General features: G+C 35.0%; 1 protein-coding gene across 23 annotated transcripts in view; it reads right to left on the reverse strand.

Moving 5' to 3' along the window:
• NEO1 (neogenin 1) overlaps nucleotides 1–20,806 on the reverse strand; it is a 247,657-nt gene that overhangs the window by 95,619 nt on the left and 131,232 nt on the right. For all 23 annotated transcript variants that reach the window (XM_070233713.1, XM_070233792.1, XM_070233755.1 and 20 more), the window contains exon 7: nucleotides 20,287–20,407. In XM_070233713.1, the coding sequence (XP_070089814.1) occupies nucleotides 20,287–20,407 (121 nt within the window). The remainder of the gene's footprint in view (nucleotides 1–20,286; nucleotides 20,408–20,806) is intronic.

Genomic DNA, 20,806 nt, shown 5'->3' on the forward strand with positions numbered 1-20,806 from the left:
ATTGTGAAATTTCACTTGTACATTATTATTTGTCATACACCATATAAGTGTGCCCCTTCACCCCTCGGCCCACCCTCCACCCCCTTTCCCTTGGTAACCACTAATTTGTTCTCTTTGTCTGTAAGTTTGTTTATATTCCACATATGAGGGAAATCATACGGTGTTTGTCTTTCTCTGTCCGGCTTATTTTGCTTAACATAATGCCCTCAAGGTCCATCTATGTGGTGGCGAATGGGATGATTTCATCTATTTTTTATGGCTGAGTAGTATTCCGTCCTATATATATATACCACATCTTCTTTATCCAATCATCAGTTGATGGGCACTTGGGTTGCTTCCATGTCTTGGCTATTGTGAAGAATGCTGCAATGAACATAGGGGTGCATAAGTCACTCTGAATTGCTGATTTCAAGTTCTTTGGATAAATACCCAGCAGTGGGATCGCTGCGTCACATGGTATTTCTATTTTTAATTTTTTGAGAAATCTCTATGCTGTGTCCACAGTGGCTGCACCAGTTTGCATTCCCACCAGCAGTGAATGAGCATTCGCTTTTCTCTACAAACTCTCCAACATTTGTTGTTTTTTGTCTTGGTGATTATAGCCATTCTAACAGGTATAAGATGATATCTAAGTGTAGTTTTGATTTGCATTTCCCTGTGATTAGTGATGTTGAGCATCTCTTCATGTGCCTACTGGTCATCTGTGTATCTTCTTTGGAAAAATGCCTGTTCACATCCTTTGTCTACTTTTTTTTTTTTTTAAAGATTTTATTTTTTCCTTTTTCTCCCCAAAGACCCCAGGTACATAGTTGTATATTCTTCGTTGTGGGTCCTTCTAGTTGTGGCATGTGGGATGCTGCCTCAGTGTGGTTTGATGAGCAGTGCCATGTCCGCGCCCAGGATTCGAACCAACGAAACACTGGGCCACCTGCAGCAGAGCACGCAAACTTAACCACTCGGCCACGGGGCCAGCCCCTCTTTGTCCACTTTTTGATTGGGTTGTTTTTTTGTAGTTCATTTGTCTGAATTCTTTATATATTATGAAGATTAACCCCTTATTGGATATATGATTTTCAAATATTTTATCCTAGTTGGTGGGTTGTTTTTTCATTTTGATCTTGGTTTCTCTTGCCTTCCAGAAGCTCTTTAGTCTGGTGAAGTCCTGCTTGTTTATTTTTTCTTTGGTTTCCCTTGTCTGAGTAGACATGGTATTCAAAAAGATCCTTCTGAGTCTGATGTCAGAGTGTACTGCCTATATTTTCTTCCAGAAATTTTATGGTTTCAGGTCTTACCTTCAAGTCTTTGGTCCACTTTGAGTCTATTTTTGTCTACGGGGAAAGATAAAGGTCTACTTTCATTCTTTTGCATGTGGCTTTCCAGTTTTCCCAGCACCATTTATTGAAGAGGCTTTCCTTTCTCCATTGTATGTTCTTGGCCCCTTTGTCTAAGATTACCTGTCCACAGATGTGTGGTTTCATTTATGAGCTTTCAATTCTGTTCCACTGATCTGTGTGCTTGTTCTTGTACCAGTACCATGCTGTTTTGATTACTACAGCTTTGTAACATATTTTCAATGTTGCTTAACTGTGACAAACATATCATACTCATGTAAAATGTTAACAACAGGGGAAACAGTGTGAGATATATGGGAATTCTTTGTACTACCTTCATAAGTTTTCTATAAATATAAAACTATTCTAAAATAAAAAGTTTACTCAAAAATATAGGCAAAAAAGCAAATTGGACTCAAAGGTAAAATTAGTGGACTGGAAAGTAATTCTAGGGATTTTGCCAGAACAAAACACTCAAGGATTAAAAAGTGGCATGTAAAGGAAAAGTTTAAGAGGAGATAACAGAATAAGCAGCAGGAGCCATAAATAGTCAAATACATAACATCATAAAATTTTTCTGGACCTAAAGAGACGTAAGTCTGTTTTAAAGGGACCACTCAATGCTGGACAATATGAATCAGGGGCGGAGGAAGAAAGAAATCCACATCATGAAACTGCAGAATTCAAAGGATACAGATAAAAATTCCAAAAGCTTATAAAGAGTAAAACAGGTGACTATGATCTAAAAACAAACAAGAAAAAGGTTCCAAACAGTATGATAAAAGATAATGAAACTATTTATGAGAGCTAATATTTTCATATATGCAGTCTTGAAAATATACTTCTCACACATCCTTTCTGAGAAACTTTAAGGTAGACTCTAGGAAAATAAATTGAAAACAACAAATCTAAGAAGTAGAAATTGTAGTCCAATGAATAAATTTAGAGGGAAGGCATAGTACATGAGCAAGAAGGCAGTAAAAGCATGATGACGTTTTTAAATTATTTGGTGAGCAAAAAGGGATGATGGTTAACCCTAAGAGCTGCTATCAAATAATATGGCTAAATATGTACATCAATTTTTTAAGGGAACCATTTGATAAACAGAAACCAATTAAGGTGGGTTGGCAGGACTCATAAGGACATAAAGACAGTAAGTATAAAGCTGTCTCTAGCTGATAACCCTAAAACAAAAGGACACCCAAAATTTGAAAATAATAGAAAATATATATCAAGCAACGCTATTAAAAAGAAAGAAGGTATAGTAATGTCAACATTGGACAAAACAGAATAGAAGGCAAAAAGAATTAATGAGGGCAAAGTGAATGTTTCCTGATGATAAAATAAATACCAGATTTCTTGATTCTATGATGCACTTTTTCACATTTTAACATCTCTGAAATCAGGATACATCTTACAATCCATAATGTCTTAGATTTGATGAAACACAGAAATCCACCAAGAAGCTAAGTCATGATTCCTAATGCATTAACAACATGGCTTCTGGATACATAAAGCAATAATAGAAATATAAGATTTCAACAAATCTGCAATCATATCTTTCTTAGAAATATATTTTCTTAGAAATTGGCAGATTAAGTAGACAAAAATTAGGTAAGGCTCTAAAGGATTTTACAAACACAATTAACAAGTTTGATCTAATAGATATTCACAAATAGCAGTATCTAGGAAACATAACACCCATAGAACTGTTACCAAAAAACTGACCATGCAATATATCGCAAAAAAGAATTGCAAATTCCAAAGAACTGAGAAATGCAGTCATCTGCTGACAGTAAGGGAAGAGTAGGTTTGAAGAGCATGAAGCTTTAAAATAACTGATATACAGGGAAGGGGGACAGAGTAGACCAGAAAAACCTAACAGGATTTCCCAGCAGTCTGAGGCCCAACTGAAGTTGCTGCTTACGAATTTCATACTGGTCTACCTGGTTCTGAGAGAATAACATACTCCATGATGAAATAATTTAAAACTATCCAAATACATGAAATGTCCATCAGCACAGCTGCTGAATAACCAGGAGACTGGTTAGGGGCATAATGCAAAGTGAACATAAACTCACAAAAATAGTCTGCTAAGGCTACATATTTTGAGTATTCAAACAATTTCAAAGCAAAGGAATAAGAGTTGCATGTGAATGATCCCACAGACCTTAGAGCTCTTCCTCTGAGGAACTAAGTCCCAAAGGTAGAAAAGAACTAATCTGATACCAGAGGAACGCAGTCTATTGGAGAGTTTTAGTAGGTATGTGTTCTGATAAGCAGCCTTTGCAGCGAATTGCTGGTTTACACAAATGACTTATATAAACAATTGAAGGAAGTTATAAAATAAAATGAACACAAAATACTCCTCCCATTCTTGTGTGCAAGAGAGATGTTTCAGTTTTAAGGAAGTCATCTGATATTTTCCTGACATCAAAAGCATTCATTAAAAAAGGTGTGCCAGATGCTAGTGACGCACTAGCACAGCAGTGAGCCCAGAAAAAAGACAGCCTTCTCTCCTTTCATCCTCATCACAACGCTGTCTCCTCAGTAAGACTCCAACAGCCCAGGGGAAAGGAAAACAAGACGTGTAAAGGTATCTAGACCAATAAAAAGGGACGACTGACTTTGTTCCAATGTGCTTAATGATTCACATTAACTCTAATTATAACCAATTTTCCAAGAGATAGTCAAGAGATAAATAGCATTAGCATTTTTTAAAATTCAGATTCAGAAATCCAAATTCTAGCAGTTTTTATTTCCCTACATTGTGTAAAAAGTAATAGAATTCAAGTAAAACCTATTCCAGATCTTTAACAAAACTACCTGACAAGAAACTACAGCTATTCAAATTCGTGAAAGAGTGTAAACTGAAGAGGAATTCTAAAAATTAGGAGAAAATCACCATCACACTAGAATCCAGCTAAAAAGTCTCTTACATTCTTTTTATCATTTGGGGTCTACAATGCTCAGGTAGATACTGTATAAGAGGAAACTCAGAGTAATTCATTCTGGTGGTAAACAAAGGCTGTTTTTTAAAAAATGCATACACCTAAAATATTAAGCAATATAATAGTAGTTACGAGGCAACAGTAGCATTTAAAATTCTAATACTACAGAAAAAAGTTCTCAAAATGCACATCAAATTATACTATACTTTTTACTTCTGGTGATCTTTTAAGCATGCATCAATTGGGCAATATTCTCAACACTAACAACTCTATCAGCTAAAATGAAAAACACACTGGTCCAGCACTGGAACTATATGAAATCAAGTCTATAAGCAGCCAGATTGTCTGTGACATCTTTTAGACCCAAATGATATTCTGCCAACTATGACATTATTGTATAATTTAGCATCTTTTAAATATAGCTACCAATTAAAAGATACTTTGATATACTGTCACTCTGTCTTACTTCTGGTGGTTTAGCACTGCATAATGGATTCTTTATTTATAACAAAATAATAGCATCAAACTCAAGCTTGCTCTCTGATAAGCACTAAATCCATCTTTGTGTCCAGGGAGGTCATTTGCAGAACTTCTATTTAACTGCTAACCACCAAAAATTCTAATTGAAGCACTAAGTTATTACCTGGACCTCACAAGTTCTGGTCTTAAAATTTACGACTTTTGGCAAAAATGAAATGTTAAACATTAAACAAACTAATCATACTCTGATTATATTGCTATCTCTCCAAAGCTATGTGAATACAGAGCAGTCATTACAGCACAACTCAACAGTAATAGGGACAAATTTTTCCAACCTAAGTAGGCTAAGATTATAAACTTGGATTTAAACAGAGAATCCTTCTACTTGCATTTAGTGTAAAACTTCAATCTCTTTTCCTCTCCTTTATCTTAAATATCCAAAAGAATCACAAATCTTGTCTTATCTTTTGTTGTAGGAACATCTACCTGACATTTAAAAAATATTACTGTATATGAGCCATTGAAGGGTAAGAGTTTGTCCTTCCACTGTCACCATCTAATTGAGGGTCTTAAACATCACACCTGGTTGGTACAAAATTCTCCAAATCAGTATCACAGATTCCCTATTTTCCTCTCTGAACTCACTCAACACACCTCCAACACACTAATCTTCTTAAAGTGCTACTTGGTTCTTCATGTACCTGAAAACCAGTAAGGTCTTTCAGCTACTAAATAAAACTCAACCTTTTGACTTGGTATTAAATAATCTGGTCTACACAGACCTTCCAGGATGTGTATTCTTGGATTCTAACTTTTCTGAACAGTGGTAAATTGAGCTGCTTGCTATTCTCCAAACGTACTTTGAGCTTTTACTTAAACACTTGAAATATCACCCTTTTCCATCTTCAAGTAACCTGACCAATCTATAATCCCACTGATCCTTCTATGCTCAGCTCAAACACCAAGTTCTTCAAGAAACCTTCCTGTCTGTCAAACCTAACAGAAATCATTTCTTCCCATTCAGAATTACAGTAGCAGTTTGGCATTTAGCACAGCTTGCATTGTAATTCTTAAATTCAGAATCCAGAACCTCCATCTCAGTACTGTTTAGTATCTTTTAGCTTCAATAAATGGGCAGTAATTGGAGTGACTGTAGAATATATTGTCCACACTCAGACATCTTTGAGAGTAAAAGAGGCACTCTGGCAATTACGCTGGGACAAGAGACATACACTAGGACTGTCTCAGGCCCACCAGATGTACGGTCATCCTTGGAAAATGATATACTTGACCAAACTTGTCAATAAGTGCAACCACAGTAGACTAAAAAGACGGAATTTGAAATTAAGAAAACATAAATGATCTTTGTCTTGAAAACATTAAACTTGCTAAAGTGGTATAGTGAGTTGTGAAACTGAAAACCTAGGTATCAGTCCTGGCTTTGATGCTAACTAGCTATGTGACATGAGGCAAGTCACTTAACTGAGTCTCCATCTCAGCTAGACTAGATACTCAGATCTCTAAGGTCCACTCTAGCTAGACTCTCTATGATTTTACTTCTCTCTCCTGATGGCCTATAGGAGGGTCCCTGCCAAGTAACTATGAATCTCTATTTACACAGTATCTGTACTCAATAGAATTAGGTGCTGGTTTAACAAAACAAATTTGCTTTTAATATTTTAATAAACTATACCTAACCACCTTAGCATTTATATGCCATGACTCATCTTCCAGGAAAAAAATGCTCTAATAGCAGATATTATATTTGGAGATTAGAAAATAAGACATTTGGAGATAGTTACCAAATACTCTTAACAATCTATTTTTTCTCCCATAGCATTTTGTTCAAGAAATAAAAACTCAAAAAGTTTTAAACTACTCTGAACAAAAAGTAAAAATTACTATATATAGATCTGATTGCAATATTCAAAGTTTAATTTCTAATAAATTTTTTATTTGGCTTTTCAAAAATTTACAAGACACTGTTTGTCCTATCCCATCCATCTTCAGACTTTTCCCATCCCTCTCCTCAGACATAAGCAAAATTAACAGACTGTTGTGCAGATTCATAAAACTTTCTTACATGCAGAAGCATATATGCATCTACATCCTTCTCTCTCACCTTTTCCACAGATGCAATCAGGCTACACATACTTTTCTGCAACTTGCTTTATTTATAACTTGCATATTTTTCCATATCTACCCTGTGTACGTTACATAGATCTATGTACCTTATTTTTTTAAATAGCTACCTAGTATTCCATTTTATTCATGTATTTAGTCAGCCCTCTTATTGCTTGTACTGATCGCAGTGTTTCCAGATTTATGCTAGTCTAACATAAATATCTTTAAATACTTAGTAACTATACCTGCAAGATAAATTATTATAAATAAGGTTATTTGATGAAAGGGTATGTGAATTCTAAATTATTATTAAACTACATTTCAAGAAATTTTATAGTGCCATCAAGAACACAAAAACACAAGTCTCCTCATACTCTAGTCGGATGAGAATAGAGCAATTAAAAAAAAGGTAAAGCTGTAAGTACTGACATGTCCACAAAATACTGTTGATTAAAGTCACAGAAAAATGATTTCACTTCTGCAAATTAAAAGTTTATACATGAATGTGTATATATGTTATATATGTGTAAACATAAAACACACACATACGCTTCTTGTAACACTCAGGTCTTAGCTTATATATTCCATCAGAAAGGCCCCCTCTGTCTATCCTATCCAAAGTAACTCCCAACATACCCTCAATAATTCTTTATCAGTTCATTCTTTTTACTTCCTTTAAGTAGATGTAAAAGTTATAATTATTTGGTTTCTCTGTTTACTTACTTAATGTCTGTCTGTTAACAGAACATAAGCACTATGAAGGCAGAGAATCATGTCTGCTTGTTGGCTATTTCACCTTCACTACTTAGCATAATGGATACAGAATTTTATACAGCATATGGAATTTTGCTCAACAAATATTTACTGAATGAATAAATACATAGACAAGGTTTGTTAACTATTGCTAACTATTTGTTAACTAAGAGCTATCTCTACAAAGTGAGAATAGGGGAAGTAATGGTTAAAAAGTACATTTACTTTTATTTCAGTCAATTACGCATTCTTATTTTTGACAATGCACATGTGTTGTGTTTATTTAAAACTACTTCAGCGCAAGTTTAGTTTTAACCAGACCATTTCAGATGCCTTGCAATCTGGTCATATAAGACTTTTTCTTGTTTTGCTAATTTAAATGATCTAACTCAATACTAAATGAATTGTTGTTGTCTATTTAAAAAAATCGTCAAAGCTTGCTTCACGAAGCTAACGTTTTATCTTCATTTTAACTGAGTTTAATACTGACTACTAAATTCCCATTCAGTAGCATTGCCTTTGTACATTCCTTCCAATTACTATTACCTTAAAGTTACAGACAACTTAAAATTTACAAAATGCTTTACATAAATTATTCTATTTGCCCCTCAGAGGTGTGCTGTGCAGAGATCATTGTTCATACTTAAAGATAAGAAAACTGATGCTCAGAGAGATTAACCACCTCATCTATAGTAGAATTGGGACATGAAGCCAATACTTCAGATTTTTAGCACAAGATTTATTTCATTATACACATTGTGGCAGGTGGCAGGTAACATAAAATTATTAACTGGCAATGCCTCAATCTTTCTGCAAACAATATATCTATTTATTTCAATACCTAGACAGAAAAAGAGTTCTGAAATGCATCTTATATTTAATGCATATATTTCTAAAACAACTGCATTTAATAGAGTATTTGAGTGATAAGAGACTGAACAGATCATTTAATTCCTTCATTTTACAGAAAATAAAAAAATCACAGAATTTCAGTACCTGATCCAATCACTCAGCAAGTTAATGGCAGACAAGAACCAGGCATTGACATTAGATGCATTTTCAATCTTAGAAAGTTCCTAGACATGGAATTCATGATTAGCAAGTCAAATTTCATCACAGTTGTCTTGAGTTAAAACTTTTCTTAAAGTTATAATTACTGCTACAAAAAAAGCAAAATAACTAATTATAATTTATCCTTTGATTAAAATTAACACCAACTATTATATATCCCAATGCTTCAGATTTAAAATATTCCACTAATGACTAATAATTTCCTCTTATCTAGCCAACTTTTAATCATGCCAGGTCATTAGTCACTTATTCCAGAACTTCTATTATTCAATATTTACTTCGGATACTATATGGAATTTTTTACAAATGTGTCTGTCAGAAACAAAAAAGTGAAGCTCAATATGTATCCTTATCTACCACAGCCATAATATCCTAGAAGTCATGTAATGAGCTGCTAAAGTATGAATTTCCTTTACTAAAAACAAGTTCACGTTACTCCCTTTTCACCAACTCATCTTCCCTTACTGCAACTAAATAACTGCCAATTTTCAGATGATATGAGAGAACACACAGAGAAGAATCATATTTCTGTGTTTTCACATTTCAGTCTTATGTGATAATCTTGGAATCTATTTTTAAATTCAAAGTGACAGGAAGAAAGACTAATAAAAAGTAAAAAGCAAGACAAAAACACATTTTACCTTAATTCTGACTACTCTTAAGATACCTGCAATAATTTATATGCCAATACTCAAAAGAAAATCATTCAATAGACAATTATAAGACATAGTATTTTAGCATAAAATGACAGATAATATTAATTTGAACTGGTAGGAAATAAAAATAATACTATTATGTTCAGTTAAATGTTTTAAAAGCCAAAAGATCTTCTAAAATCAAAAGAATTTGCTATTCCTAAAGATGCGTAAAAGTAAAATATTAAAAATTGCATTTTAAATGTTTTGGTTAAGAAAGTAAATTTGACATCGGACTGATAAAAACAGTGAATAAAACGGTGGTTGCCAGGGGCTGAGCAGTGGGGGAAATGTGAAGATGTTGGTCAAAGGGTACAAACTTCCAGTTATAAGAGGAATAAGTTCAGGAGAGGTAATGTACAGCATGGTGACATAGTTAACTATACCCTATTGTATATTTGAAAGATGATTTGAGAGGTGAACTTTAATGTTCTGACCACAACAAACAACAACAAAATGGTAATTATGTGAAGTAAAGGATGTGTTGACTAACCTTATTGTGGTAAACGTTTCACAATATATACGTGTATCAAATCACCACATTGTACACATGAAACTTACACAATGTTAAATGTCAACTGTATCTCAATGAAGCTGGGGAAAAGAAGGAACGTTTGAAACATAATCATTCTCAAATTCTACTTCCCAATTTGATTAGAAATTCTATTTTCAAAAAAAAAGAAATTCTGTTTTCTAGTGGCATTGCACAAATATTTTAACTGTAATTACGAAATTTTATTTAACCTTCAAAGGTGATAATTAACTTAAAAACCATGCTGCCCAATTTTATCACAGGCCAATTGCGGGTGCTCCAAAATATCTTCTTGAAGCCAAGCACTAGCTCACAAGCTGATGGCCAGTATTTATAGGCACACACTTGCGGGGGGAATCAGAAAATCCCTCTACAAAAATAAGACTTTGCGTTAAGGATGCTCAAGTACTTTCAACATTATTTTTAAACAAGGTACGTGAAGATAAGCACCATCACAACAGATTTCTTTCCACTTTCAATAATTTATTCCTGGTGTTTCCAGTGCTGTTTGTCTCTCGGAGGTCAGCCATAAAGGTTTGTTAGCTAACTCTCTGCAGTCCTCCTGCTAACAGTTCCTCCTTGGAGGTGGTCACTGCTGCACATCTCCCAGTTATTCACACACCAAGTCTAACTTTCTTATCTCATCTGTATGTTCTTTATCCTCCTGTGCCTCTTCTGCCTTTTTCCACCTACCCTCACTGTTTTTCATTTAAAAAGTTTTAAGTGAAACAGACTTCCACTGGCGGGAAATAACTTAGAATCACAAACTAACGCGGCTGCAAGGGATGTATCATATAGTCCAATGTTTGGCAAATTTTCTGTAGAGGACCAGAGAGTAAATATTTTAGGCTTTCGGGTCATATGGTCTCTGTCTAAACTCCTCACCTCTGCCATTACAGTGTGAAAATGACTACAGACCAGACATAGACAATCTGTAAACAAATGTGTGTCGCTATGTTCCAATAAAACTTTATTTACAAAAACAAGAGGCTGGCTGGATTTGGCCTGCGGGCCACCATTTGTCAACCTTAATCTTGTCCACCCTCCTTTGAATGTCCCTACATCAACGTTTCCCAAACTGCACCCTTTAAGATATCAATAAGTGTACTTTAAAAAAAAAAGCTCCATGGTGAAACAGACTTGGGAAATGGTACATATACACATTCTATTTTACTCTTGGAGAATCACAATGCTAATGAAGGCTAAGAGAAAAAGGCTCCAAGTGGGTGAGTTTCCATCCTTCTTCCTTTAGGCTGCTCAAGCCTCTAGTCCTTTTCCTACCAAATCAAGGGATATCAGCAAAGTCTACCAGAATTTGCTCTATTTAATTCCTGCAACACAACCGAATTCTTTTGTGAAGGAAATTGTTTGTAACTCAACTTCTATCTATGGTGTTTTTAGCAGAAAGTCCTCAAAATTATGTGTTTGGTTTCCTTTCTAAATTTCAGCACTGACTAAAAGGTGGCTTTAGTACCAAATTTAAAAAAGAAAAACCTTCACTGATAATAAAAGTAATATATGGTTATTTTAGCCAAGACATGGAAACAACCCAAGTGCCCACTGACTGATGATTGGATAAAGAAGATGTGGTGGATATATATATATACAATGGAATACTACTCAGCCAGAAAAAAAAAGAGAAAATCATCCCATTTGCAACAACATGGATGGCCCTGAAGGGAATTATGCTAAGGGAAATAAGCCAGACTGAGAAAGACAAACACCAAATGATTTCACTCACATGTGGAATCTAAACAAGCACGTGGACAAAGAAAACAGTTCAGTGGTTACCAGGGGAAGGGGTCTGGGGATGGGTTCAGGGGGTGAAGCGGAGCACTTACGTGGTGACAGACAAGAAATAATATACAACTGAAATTTCACAATGATGTAAACTATTATCAACTCAATTTAAAAAAAAGTAATACATGGTTATTTTAGAAAATTGAGAAAATATCACTACCCAAAGATAACTACTGTTAACATTTTGGTGTGAGAATATCTCAATGTGTGTGCATAATTTTTTAAGCTAAATTCAGATTATTTGGTTTATATGGATTTGTATTTTGCTTTTCTACTTGGCATTACATCCTGAGATTTTCCTGATATCATTAAAGGGTGTTCAAAGACATGGCTTTTAATGGCCAAATAACTTTTCCATCATAAAGTTATACTATAATTATTTTAACTACTTCCTCTATTTTGGGACATGTAAGTCATTTCCTATTCTTTCTCTCTTTATCTCTTTTAGTTTTTAAATTACCAATGCTGACATTAATAGTCTAGTCTTTGTCCAAATCTCTGATTTCTTCCTTAGGAAAAAACCCTAAAAGGACAATTAATGGGTTGAGTCAGTAATTTTTAAGATAAAATCATCCAAATGGTTTTAGTAAATGATGTAACAATTTACATTTTCACAAAGAGTGAAAGACACGAACCTAATCACACCCTAACCAGCCATTATAAAGTAACGCTCACTAAAAGATATAAAATATTTATTATTAAGTAAAAATGACATCTTACTGATTTTATATTTTTGATTGCGAGGTAGAATATTTGTCATGTTTAGAAACTACCTTTGTTTTATTGTGAACTATACGTTTATGTTATATCCATTTGTGAACATTCTTGTCATATTTAGAATATTAAATTTCTGTAATCCATGTGATATTCTTCCCTAGCATGTCTCCTCTTTAATTTAGTTAAGGTATTTCTCATACTTTATGTATAGAAGATTTAAATTTTTATACCCTAAAATACCAAATTTTTCATCCGTATTCTCTTTTATATGTAAAAGCAAATGGCAAGACTCCACTATCATCTTTTAACCTTTTCATGGATTCAATCTAAATTTTAACTCTCTATATTTTTATAAGTACATATGTAATTTAATTCTTTACAAATCACCACCTAATTGTCCATGTAGCATGTAATGTATAATCCTTTCAATCCACACTGATTTGACTTTTTTCATACATTCAAAAACTATGAAGTGCTATTTCTGCTATACAAGCTTCTTTTCCCAGCTTCTTTTACGCTATCCTATTTTTTAAATGTTGTGCACAAGACTGCGATTAAAGAAAAGATTAAAAGAAAATCAGCAGGATAGAACAGGTTCTATTAGAAATAATTTAAATAATTGGAATTGGCAAGAAGGAAAAAACAGTAAGGGAACAAATGCTATCTTTAAGTAGATAAAATAAGACATTGAGGTGTAAGTCCACAGAAAATAGTGGTGGTTTAAGGCAGAAACAAGAATGAATTTCCTGACCATTAAGAAAAAACACACAGCAAAAAAATTTATCAAAAGATTATAGTGATGATATCTATGGATATCTTCAAGAGGATATTCAGAAACAAACTTTAGATGACTAAGACATTCCTGTGAAGGCAGGGAATTAAGACTAGACAATGTCTGATGCCTTATAACTCCATTTACTGAAGAGAAAGTTAAGGAGTTTTAATTTTCAATAGTGTGAAAGACTACCAAAAGACGATTGGGAACACAGTATTCTCTACATACAAGAAAACAAACAATACTTAGCTGTCTTAATTTATAGCAAGAGAAGTTTGGTTAAAAATCTTGAAATCTATCAAAACCAAAACTTTTTTCTTCCTCAACCTCTTTCCTGACCTTATGACACAAACTGCCCCCTTCTGATTCTAGACATTTTTATCTGGTTTTCTATTATAATCCAAACTCAACATATCTTAAACTGATGTTTTACCTCCCTAAACAAACCAGCTCTATTACCTTCCTTTTCAAATTTATTGCCATAAAGTTGTTCCTAATATTCCCTCGTATACTCTTAAAGTTTATAGGCTTTGTACTGATGTCCTCCCTTTCATTCCTGATATTGGTAATTTGTGCTTTTCTCTATGATTCTTTTAAAAATTTTTTTTAAAGATTTTATTTTTTTCCTTTTTCTCCCCAAAGCTCTCCGATACATAGTTGTATATTCTTAGTTGTGGGTCCTTCTAGTTGTGGCATGTGGGATGCCGCCTCAGCATGGCTTGACGAGAGGTGCCACATCCATGCCCAGGATTCGAACTGACGAAACACTGGGCCACCGCAGCGGAGCACACGAACTTAACCACTCGGCCACAGGGCCGGCCCCTTCTCTGTTATTCTTGATCAGTCTGGTTAAATGTATTCCAATTTAACTGATCTTTTCAAAGAACCAGCTCTTGGTTTCACTTATTTTGAATTTTCTGTTTCATTTATTTCTGCTCTTTATCATTTCCTTCTTCTGAACTGCCTTAGATTTAATGTACTCTTTTTTATTTAGTTTTTAAAAGCTTCCCTCAAAACACTACTTTAACCTGCATTCTACAAATTTTGATGAGTAGTATTTTCATTTTCATTCAGTTCAAAATATATTCTAATTTCCTGTTTGACTTGTTGACACATGGATTATTTAGAAGGTTGTTTAATTCTCAAATATTTGAAGACTTTCCAGGTATCCATTACTGATTTCTAGTTTAATGCCACTGAGGTCAAAGAATATACTTTGGATGATTTAAATCCTGTCAAAGTATTGAGATGTGTTCTAAGGCTCTGAACCATTTAATGTAATTATTAATATGGATAGACTGAATTTCAGCATCTTTCTAGATGTTTCTTTATTTGTCCCATGTATTCATTGTTCCTTTTTTTTCTTTTCCTTACTTCTTTTAGATTGAGTAATTTTTAAGATTCCACTGTATTTCCACTATTCACTTATTAGCTATCTCTCTTTTTCTATTTTTCAGTGGTTTCCCCAAGGTTTATAATATGTATCTTTAACTTATCATGGTCTTTTATGGTCTACTTCAAATAATATTATAAAACTTGGTATGTAATATAAGAATCGTATTACAAGTTTATTTTCAATTCTACTGTACTTCATTCACTCTGTTTTTGTCATACATTTTAATTTTATATGTTATAAACTATTTTTTCCTTAGACCAGAGAGCAGCAAACTAGGACCTGCTGCTTGTTTTTGTAAACAAAGTTTTCCTGGAAGAGTCAAGGCTGTTTGATTCGTACGGCTGACTTCATGCCACAAGCGCAGAGTTGAGTAGATGTGACAGACTTTTTGGCCTACAAAACCTAAAATATTTACTATCTGGTCCTTTACAGAAAAAGTTTGTGGGCACCTGTTTGGGCATTATCTCTTAAAGTGGTTAACATAAGAAAGAAAGAATTTTATATTTACTCTTGTTTTTAAACCACTCTCGCCTGCCTTGTTTCTTTGTGAAGATCCTCCAAGTTTCTGTCAGGTATCATACTACCACCTGAAGAACTTTCTTTAACATTTCTTGTAGCACAGGTCTCCTGACAATGAATTTTCTCAGCTTCTATTCTGAAAAGATCTTTATTTCACTTTCATTTTTGAAAGATAATTTTTGCTGGGTATATAATTTGAGTCGACTTCTTTTTCCTTTTAGGACTTTAAAAGTGTTGTTTATTGTCTTCTGACTTGCACCATTTCTAGGAAAAAGCCTGTGGTAATTTTTGTCTTTGCTCCTCTGCATGTGTCTTTTCAGAAATTTCTGGCCGCCTTCAGGAGTTTCCCATTAAGTTTCATTTTCAGTAGTTTGACTATGATGTGTATAGGTGTCTTTTCTTTTATTACTACTACTACTGCCATTATTATTAGTTTTCATCCTATTCGGGGCTATCTGGCCTTCTTCTTAAACCTGTGGTATAATCCCATTTATTTTTTTATTTTAATTTTTTGGCCATTATCTATTCAAATATTTGTTTTGTTCTGTTCTTGTTCTCGTTTTCTCGTGAGACTCCAATTTACTTATCTTGTACCATCTGATATTGTCCCAACTTAGATGCTCTGTTTGTCCCCTCCCTTTTATTTCAGTTTAAGTAATTTATGTTGAACTATCTTCAAGTTGATTGACTATTTCCTCAGCTACGTTGAATCTACTGATCAGTCTGAAAAAATGCTTCATCTCTGATACAATGTTTTTTATCTTTTATAGTTTCCTTCCTCTGGTTGTGGAATCCTTTACCTTCTGGACAAATGCAAGTAGCTCCAAACTCTTTATGGTTTCCATCTTTCTGCCAAAATTTCTCATCTGTTCATTCAAGTTATCTAATGTTTTCCACTAAATATATTAACACACTACTAATAATTAAAGTTCCTGTTTGATAGTTCTAATATCTGTGTCTCCTGAATTTGGTTCTGTCAATTGCTTTATCTCCTAACAACAGGCTGGTTTTCCCTTGCTTTTTCTGTTTTTTTCCAAACATTTTTGATTGAATGATGAGCATCATGTATAGAGCAGCAGAGACTAAGATGATTATTATTTACACTTGGAAACTGGCATGTCTGTTCTTCTGTCAAACCATTAGCGTGGAGGAGTTTAGTCTATTTAGACAGGAATTGAGCTTGCTGTGGATCTGTTGTTATAATTACTTTCAGCACACCACAGGTTTCAAAGTCTTCTACTGGTAGAATACCATTGTCTTGTGTTTGAGGTCAGAGATGAGGAGCTGGAGAGTTTTTCTCAATTTTCCTGTTTCTGTCAACCACTCCTGCATGCCTCTACCACAAAGGCACCTGTCTCCAGCTTCCAGACCTCCCAGTGGCAGAAAGCTTTTCTGTTTGTTACTTGGTGACAGGCTCACGGTTGGGGCAGGTGGGATTTTCAGTTGTCCTGGTCCAGCCTCAGTATTAGGTGGGCCCTGTGGCTCTCCTTTCTCTGGCGGCCAAAATGCGCTTTGTATTTGTGTTAGTCTTGAGTGGCAGTTTCCTACTCTTCCCCCAGAAGTAAAAGACCTCTCCTAGGTATTGCTGCAGAATCTTGGGGCCCAAAATGGCTTTCTCCACCTCTTTCAGAGTTATAGGGTTTTTCTCTTCTTACCCTTCCCCCAGCAGCAATGGGTCTTTGCCTGTGTCCTGGGGACCAGAGGGTTCCTCCTCTGAGAAGCAGAGGTGTTTTGCTTCTAATCTCTCTTCAGAAATTTATAAAATAAGGTTTTCTTCCCTTCCCACATTGGTCTGAGGCTTAAGGGAGTCGGAGTCAATGTCTGGGCTTTGTGCCTATCTCGCTGCAGCCAGAGATCACCTTCACCTCTACACCACCAAGATGATTTTCTTGAGTCTCTGCCTTGCCCTCAATCTTAAAAGTGAGTGCCCTGTGGAGCCCTAGGGAAATGTATTTGCAAGCAAGTATGAACTCTGCTTTTATCTGGGGCCCCCACGATATTCCAACCTAGTCCATACTTAGTCTTTAACAATCAGCTAAAATTTTAGCCAATTTCTTTGTAACCACTTTTATGGAAGCCATCTCTTTCTCTCATGCTCTGCCAAAGGTGAAACAATTCATGACCATTCACCGGGGGAGGGGATTGTCAAATTCTTTGGAATTTAGGTTACTTGAGTGCTTTGCAAACTCAGCTGTCTGATGGGCTAAGAGAAACTGTGATTTTGTAAACCATTCAGCTTTTTATTAGAGGTGAGGATGGGCTGTTCTGTGCACAAACTTTACATCCTGAGGAGATAAGAGAAATCCTCTTCCATTTCAATTCACCTTTGTTTTCTATTTTTGGAAAGGCGTCACCATTCTTCCAGGCACCCAGATAAAACCTTGGAAGTATCTCTGACTTCTCTACAACAATGTTTAATATCCAATCAAGGGATAAAGTCTGGATTAGATAAATTACTGATATTTCCTTATTAGGATCCTTTCTTTCTATTTCTCTAGTGTAAGTACTTACCATCTCACAATGGTCTCTTATTAGTATTATTCCTTCAACCAGTCTCCTCCACTCTGCCGCCTTCTAATTAAACCTGCCTTTATCATCAGATTGCCTTTCTGCAGTACTGCTCTGTTTATAATCAAAGCCACGACCAATCTGATCCTTTTGTTTTGCCTTAACAGGCCACCTTCCGGAGGAACACGTACTCAGACTGTACTACTTCCATACTGACCCAGGTCCTCTTTTTAATATCTGGAAATCTTATCACTCAAGGTCTATTACAAAGGGGACCCTTTCCATGAAAAAATTTCCCTGATCTCACAGACAGAATTCCTTTCTTCTGAATTGTACGCTGTTTTATTTGTACTATAAAAATAACACTTATTAGGGGCTGGTATTAAAGCTGTACACATCTCTTACAATACCGTAAACTCCAGAAAGGCTGAGATCAAAACTTATAAATTGTTATATTCTATCTTTTAGTTTTCCCACATAAATATTCATCCTGCAAATTAAAATAGCAAAATTAATAACATGATACTTACTTTCCTTCCTTAAATGCATCCCTGACAAGGTCACTAAAAAATTTTGCCAGGCCACAAAATGTTGTCTGTTTTTGAAACGTTGTCTCAAAAGGGGAAACACACACATAATACAACTATAATTATTACGCCATCCAAGCATTTTCAGAAAAAAGCCCTATTAGGATTAGTTTAGGGACCTCCTACCATAGCCAACCACTTAGACTGTGGGAGTTAAATCTGTAACGGTAATCCTAAACACAAATATACTGAAATCCCTTTATTTAGTTCTATGTAACTAACCCCAAGAGAGCCGTGAAGTTTACTAAGGAAAATCACTGCCACTAATAAAAAGAAATAAGCCTATCTACCTCACTAACTCTGTTAGTCTCTCACTGGGTAACCATACTCAGGCATTCTGCCAAGACGGAAAAGTGACATGCTTTTACTAAATTTTCAATGAACAGGGAAAGGTATAATCACAGACAAACATAGGAAGAAAAAGAGCAATTCTAATATTATATGCTTTTTTATAATAGTACTATCAAATACATTTTCAAGAAATAGCATATAAAAATCCTACATGTTATTTTAGTGAAAAGCCAGAGTTAGGTGCCGTCTTTGCAGTTAGCTTCCCTGGCTAGGCTATACGGCTGGGACCAAACTGGAACCTGAACTTACTTGAACACCAGATCAGATGTCTGGCATCTTTTTCACACATTTTTGAGAAATTCACAAAATGAAAAATGCTTTTCTTGCTAAAACAAATAATACATCTGACAGTTATCCTTATCAATTTAACACAGAACTGTTATCCAGCAATTCAACTTCCAGTAATTTAGTATGAGAAAATCATATAAAGAAGTTCAGCATAGTGTTGTTCATGATAGTAAAAAACAAGAAATAAATTTAAACGTTAGCCAACAGTCACTCATTTATATAAAACTAAGTGTATATATTTGATGCAGATCTATATTTACTGACATGGAAAGATGTCCACAGCATGCTGTTGCAAGAAAATAGGTTATAAAGCCACAGATACGTCTGTATGTGCTTATATGTAGTATTCCTAGGTGGCAGGATTTGGAGCATGTGCCAGTTATCAATTTATTGCCTCTCAGCTCCAAATTCATACTTTATTGCCTGCTCTGCAAAAATGAACCTGGGCCCTTTATATATTTTTCCTTTGCCAGCTGACACATGTGTTAAACTCTATCAGTCAGGGTGCTGGAGAGCAGCGTCCCCAGCACCAACCCCTCAGATGGTCTTGCAGCAGAATGCCTTCAGTGCGACACTTCCTTGTGAACAGCTTTCCCCAGCACACCAGACCGTGGCTGTGTGCAAGTTTTGACAGCACAGCAGCACAGCAACTTCTCTGCCATCCAGGAAACCACGGTGACACCCTCTCCAACATGGTCTGGATGTCAGCCCTGAGGGGAGCCTCTTCCTGAACATTCTCTCTCAGACTTAGAGATTGTGGCTGCTCCTTATATCTGTCATTCTTATATTCATTAGTGTTCTCTTTACTTCTTGCTAGCCAACCCCTTGTTACTCCAATCCCACTACAGACAATAATTCCTTACATTAAAAAATATTTAATTCTTTAGTTTTTGCTCAAATTCCTGTGGAGCTTTCCTAGAATTCACCCTGACTGATCCAGGGTGGAGTTTTTGCCCCCACTTTTACTTTTCAATGTTGTCTAAATTTATAATAAACATTTTTTTTGTGATAATCAGAAAAGGCAAGGTAATTTTACTTTAGAAAGATTGGAAAATTCAACACAAAATAAACATTAAGTAAAGTTTTCCTATTTTAATAGAGCAGAAATATATTTGTGAGATTAAAATGACTGAAATCAGAAGAACATTCATTTGTGTAAGATTATAACTGCCCAGTTTTTCTTTTTAATGCCAATTTCTTTGCAACATTATCAAAAATTGTGTTTCTAGGTCATTCTAAGCAGTAGAAATGATTCAAACTATTTTCTTCTCTTCGTTAGGCCATACATTGGCCTTTACAAACGGGTTATTCATCATGAGGAATCCTGGAGTGAGAGGTACTGTGACAGGTACAAGCTCCTCAAACACATGCTTAGCCTCTGTTATCTTACTGTCTCAGCTCCTCTTACCATGTTCAAGGATTATCAGTTGTGCTCCAGCCTGTGCATTTCCAACATCATTCTCAGCAATGCATTGATAGAACCCTTCATCTGACTTCACCAGACCCAAAACTTGAAGATTATGTTCCTTCTGAGGAATAAAAATATAAATAAAATTTTATGATTCAACTGATAAGCATTAGTTCAAAATCTCAAGGATGTGCTTTTTCTGGGGAGGGAAAACAAGTAAAATTGTATGACTCAGTTACTGAATATTATCTACCTCCGTGACAGTTAAGGTAAGTCAATTTTACTGACAATGTACTGACTTCACTAACTAGAACAGGAAAGACGGTCATTAACAGTAAAGAACTTTACAGAAAGTCACACTCACAGTGTCTGCAGACTTACACACTGCTTGGAAAAATATCTGGCATGCAATACCATGTAACTATAGTGAAAGTCTGAATTTGTGAATTCAAGGCATTTTTTTAAGATTATCTCTAATATCAACAGTTCTAACAGATTAGACTACAGTAAGATAAATGAG

The sequence above is a fragment of the Equus caballus genome, chromosome 1 (assembly GCF_041296265.1).
Source record: "Equus caballus isolate H_3958 breed thoroughbred chromosome 1, TB-T2T, whole genome shotgun sequence".
In the NCBI taxonomy this organism is placed as follows: Eukaryota; Metazoa; Chordata; class Mammalia; order Perissodactyla; family Equidae; genus Equus; species Equus caballus.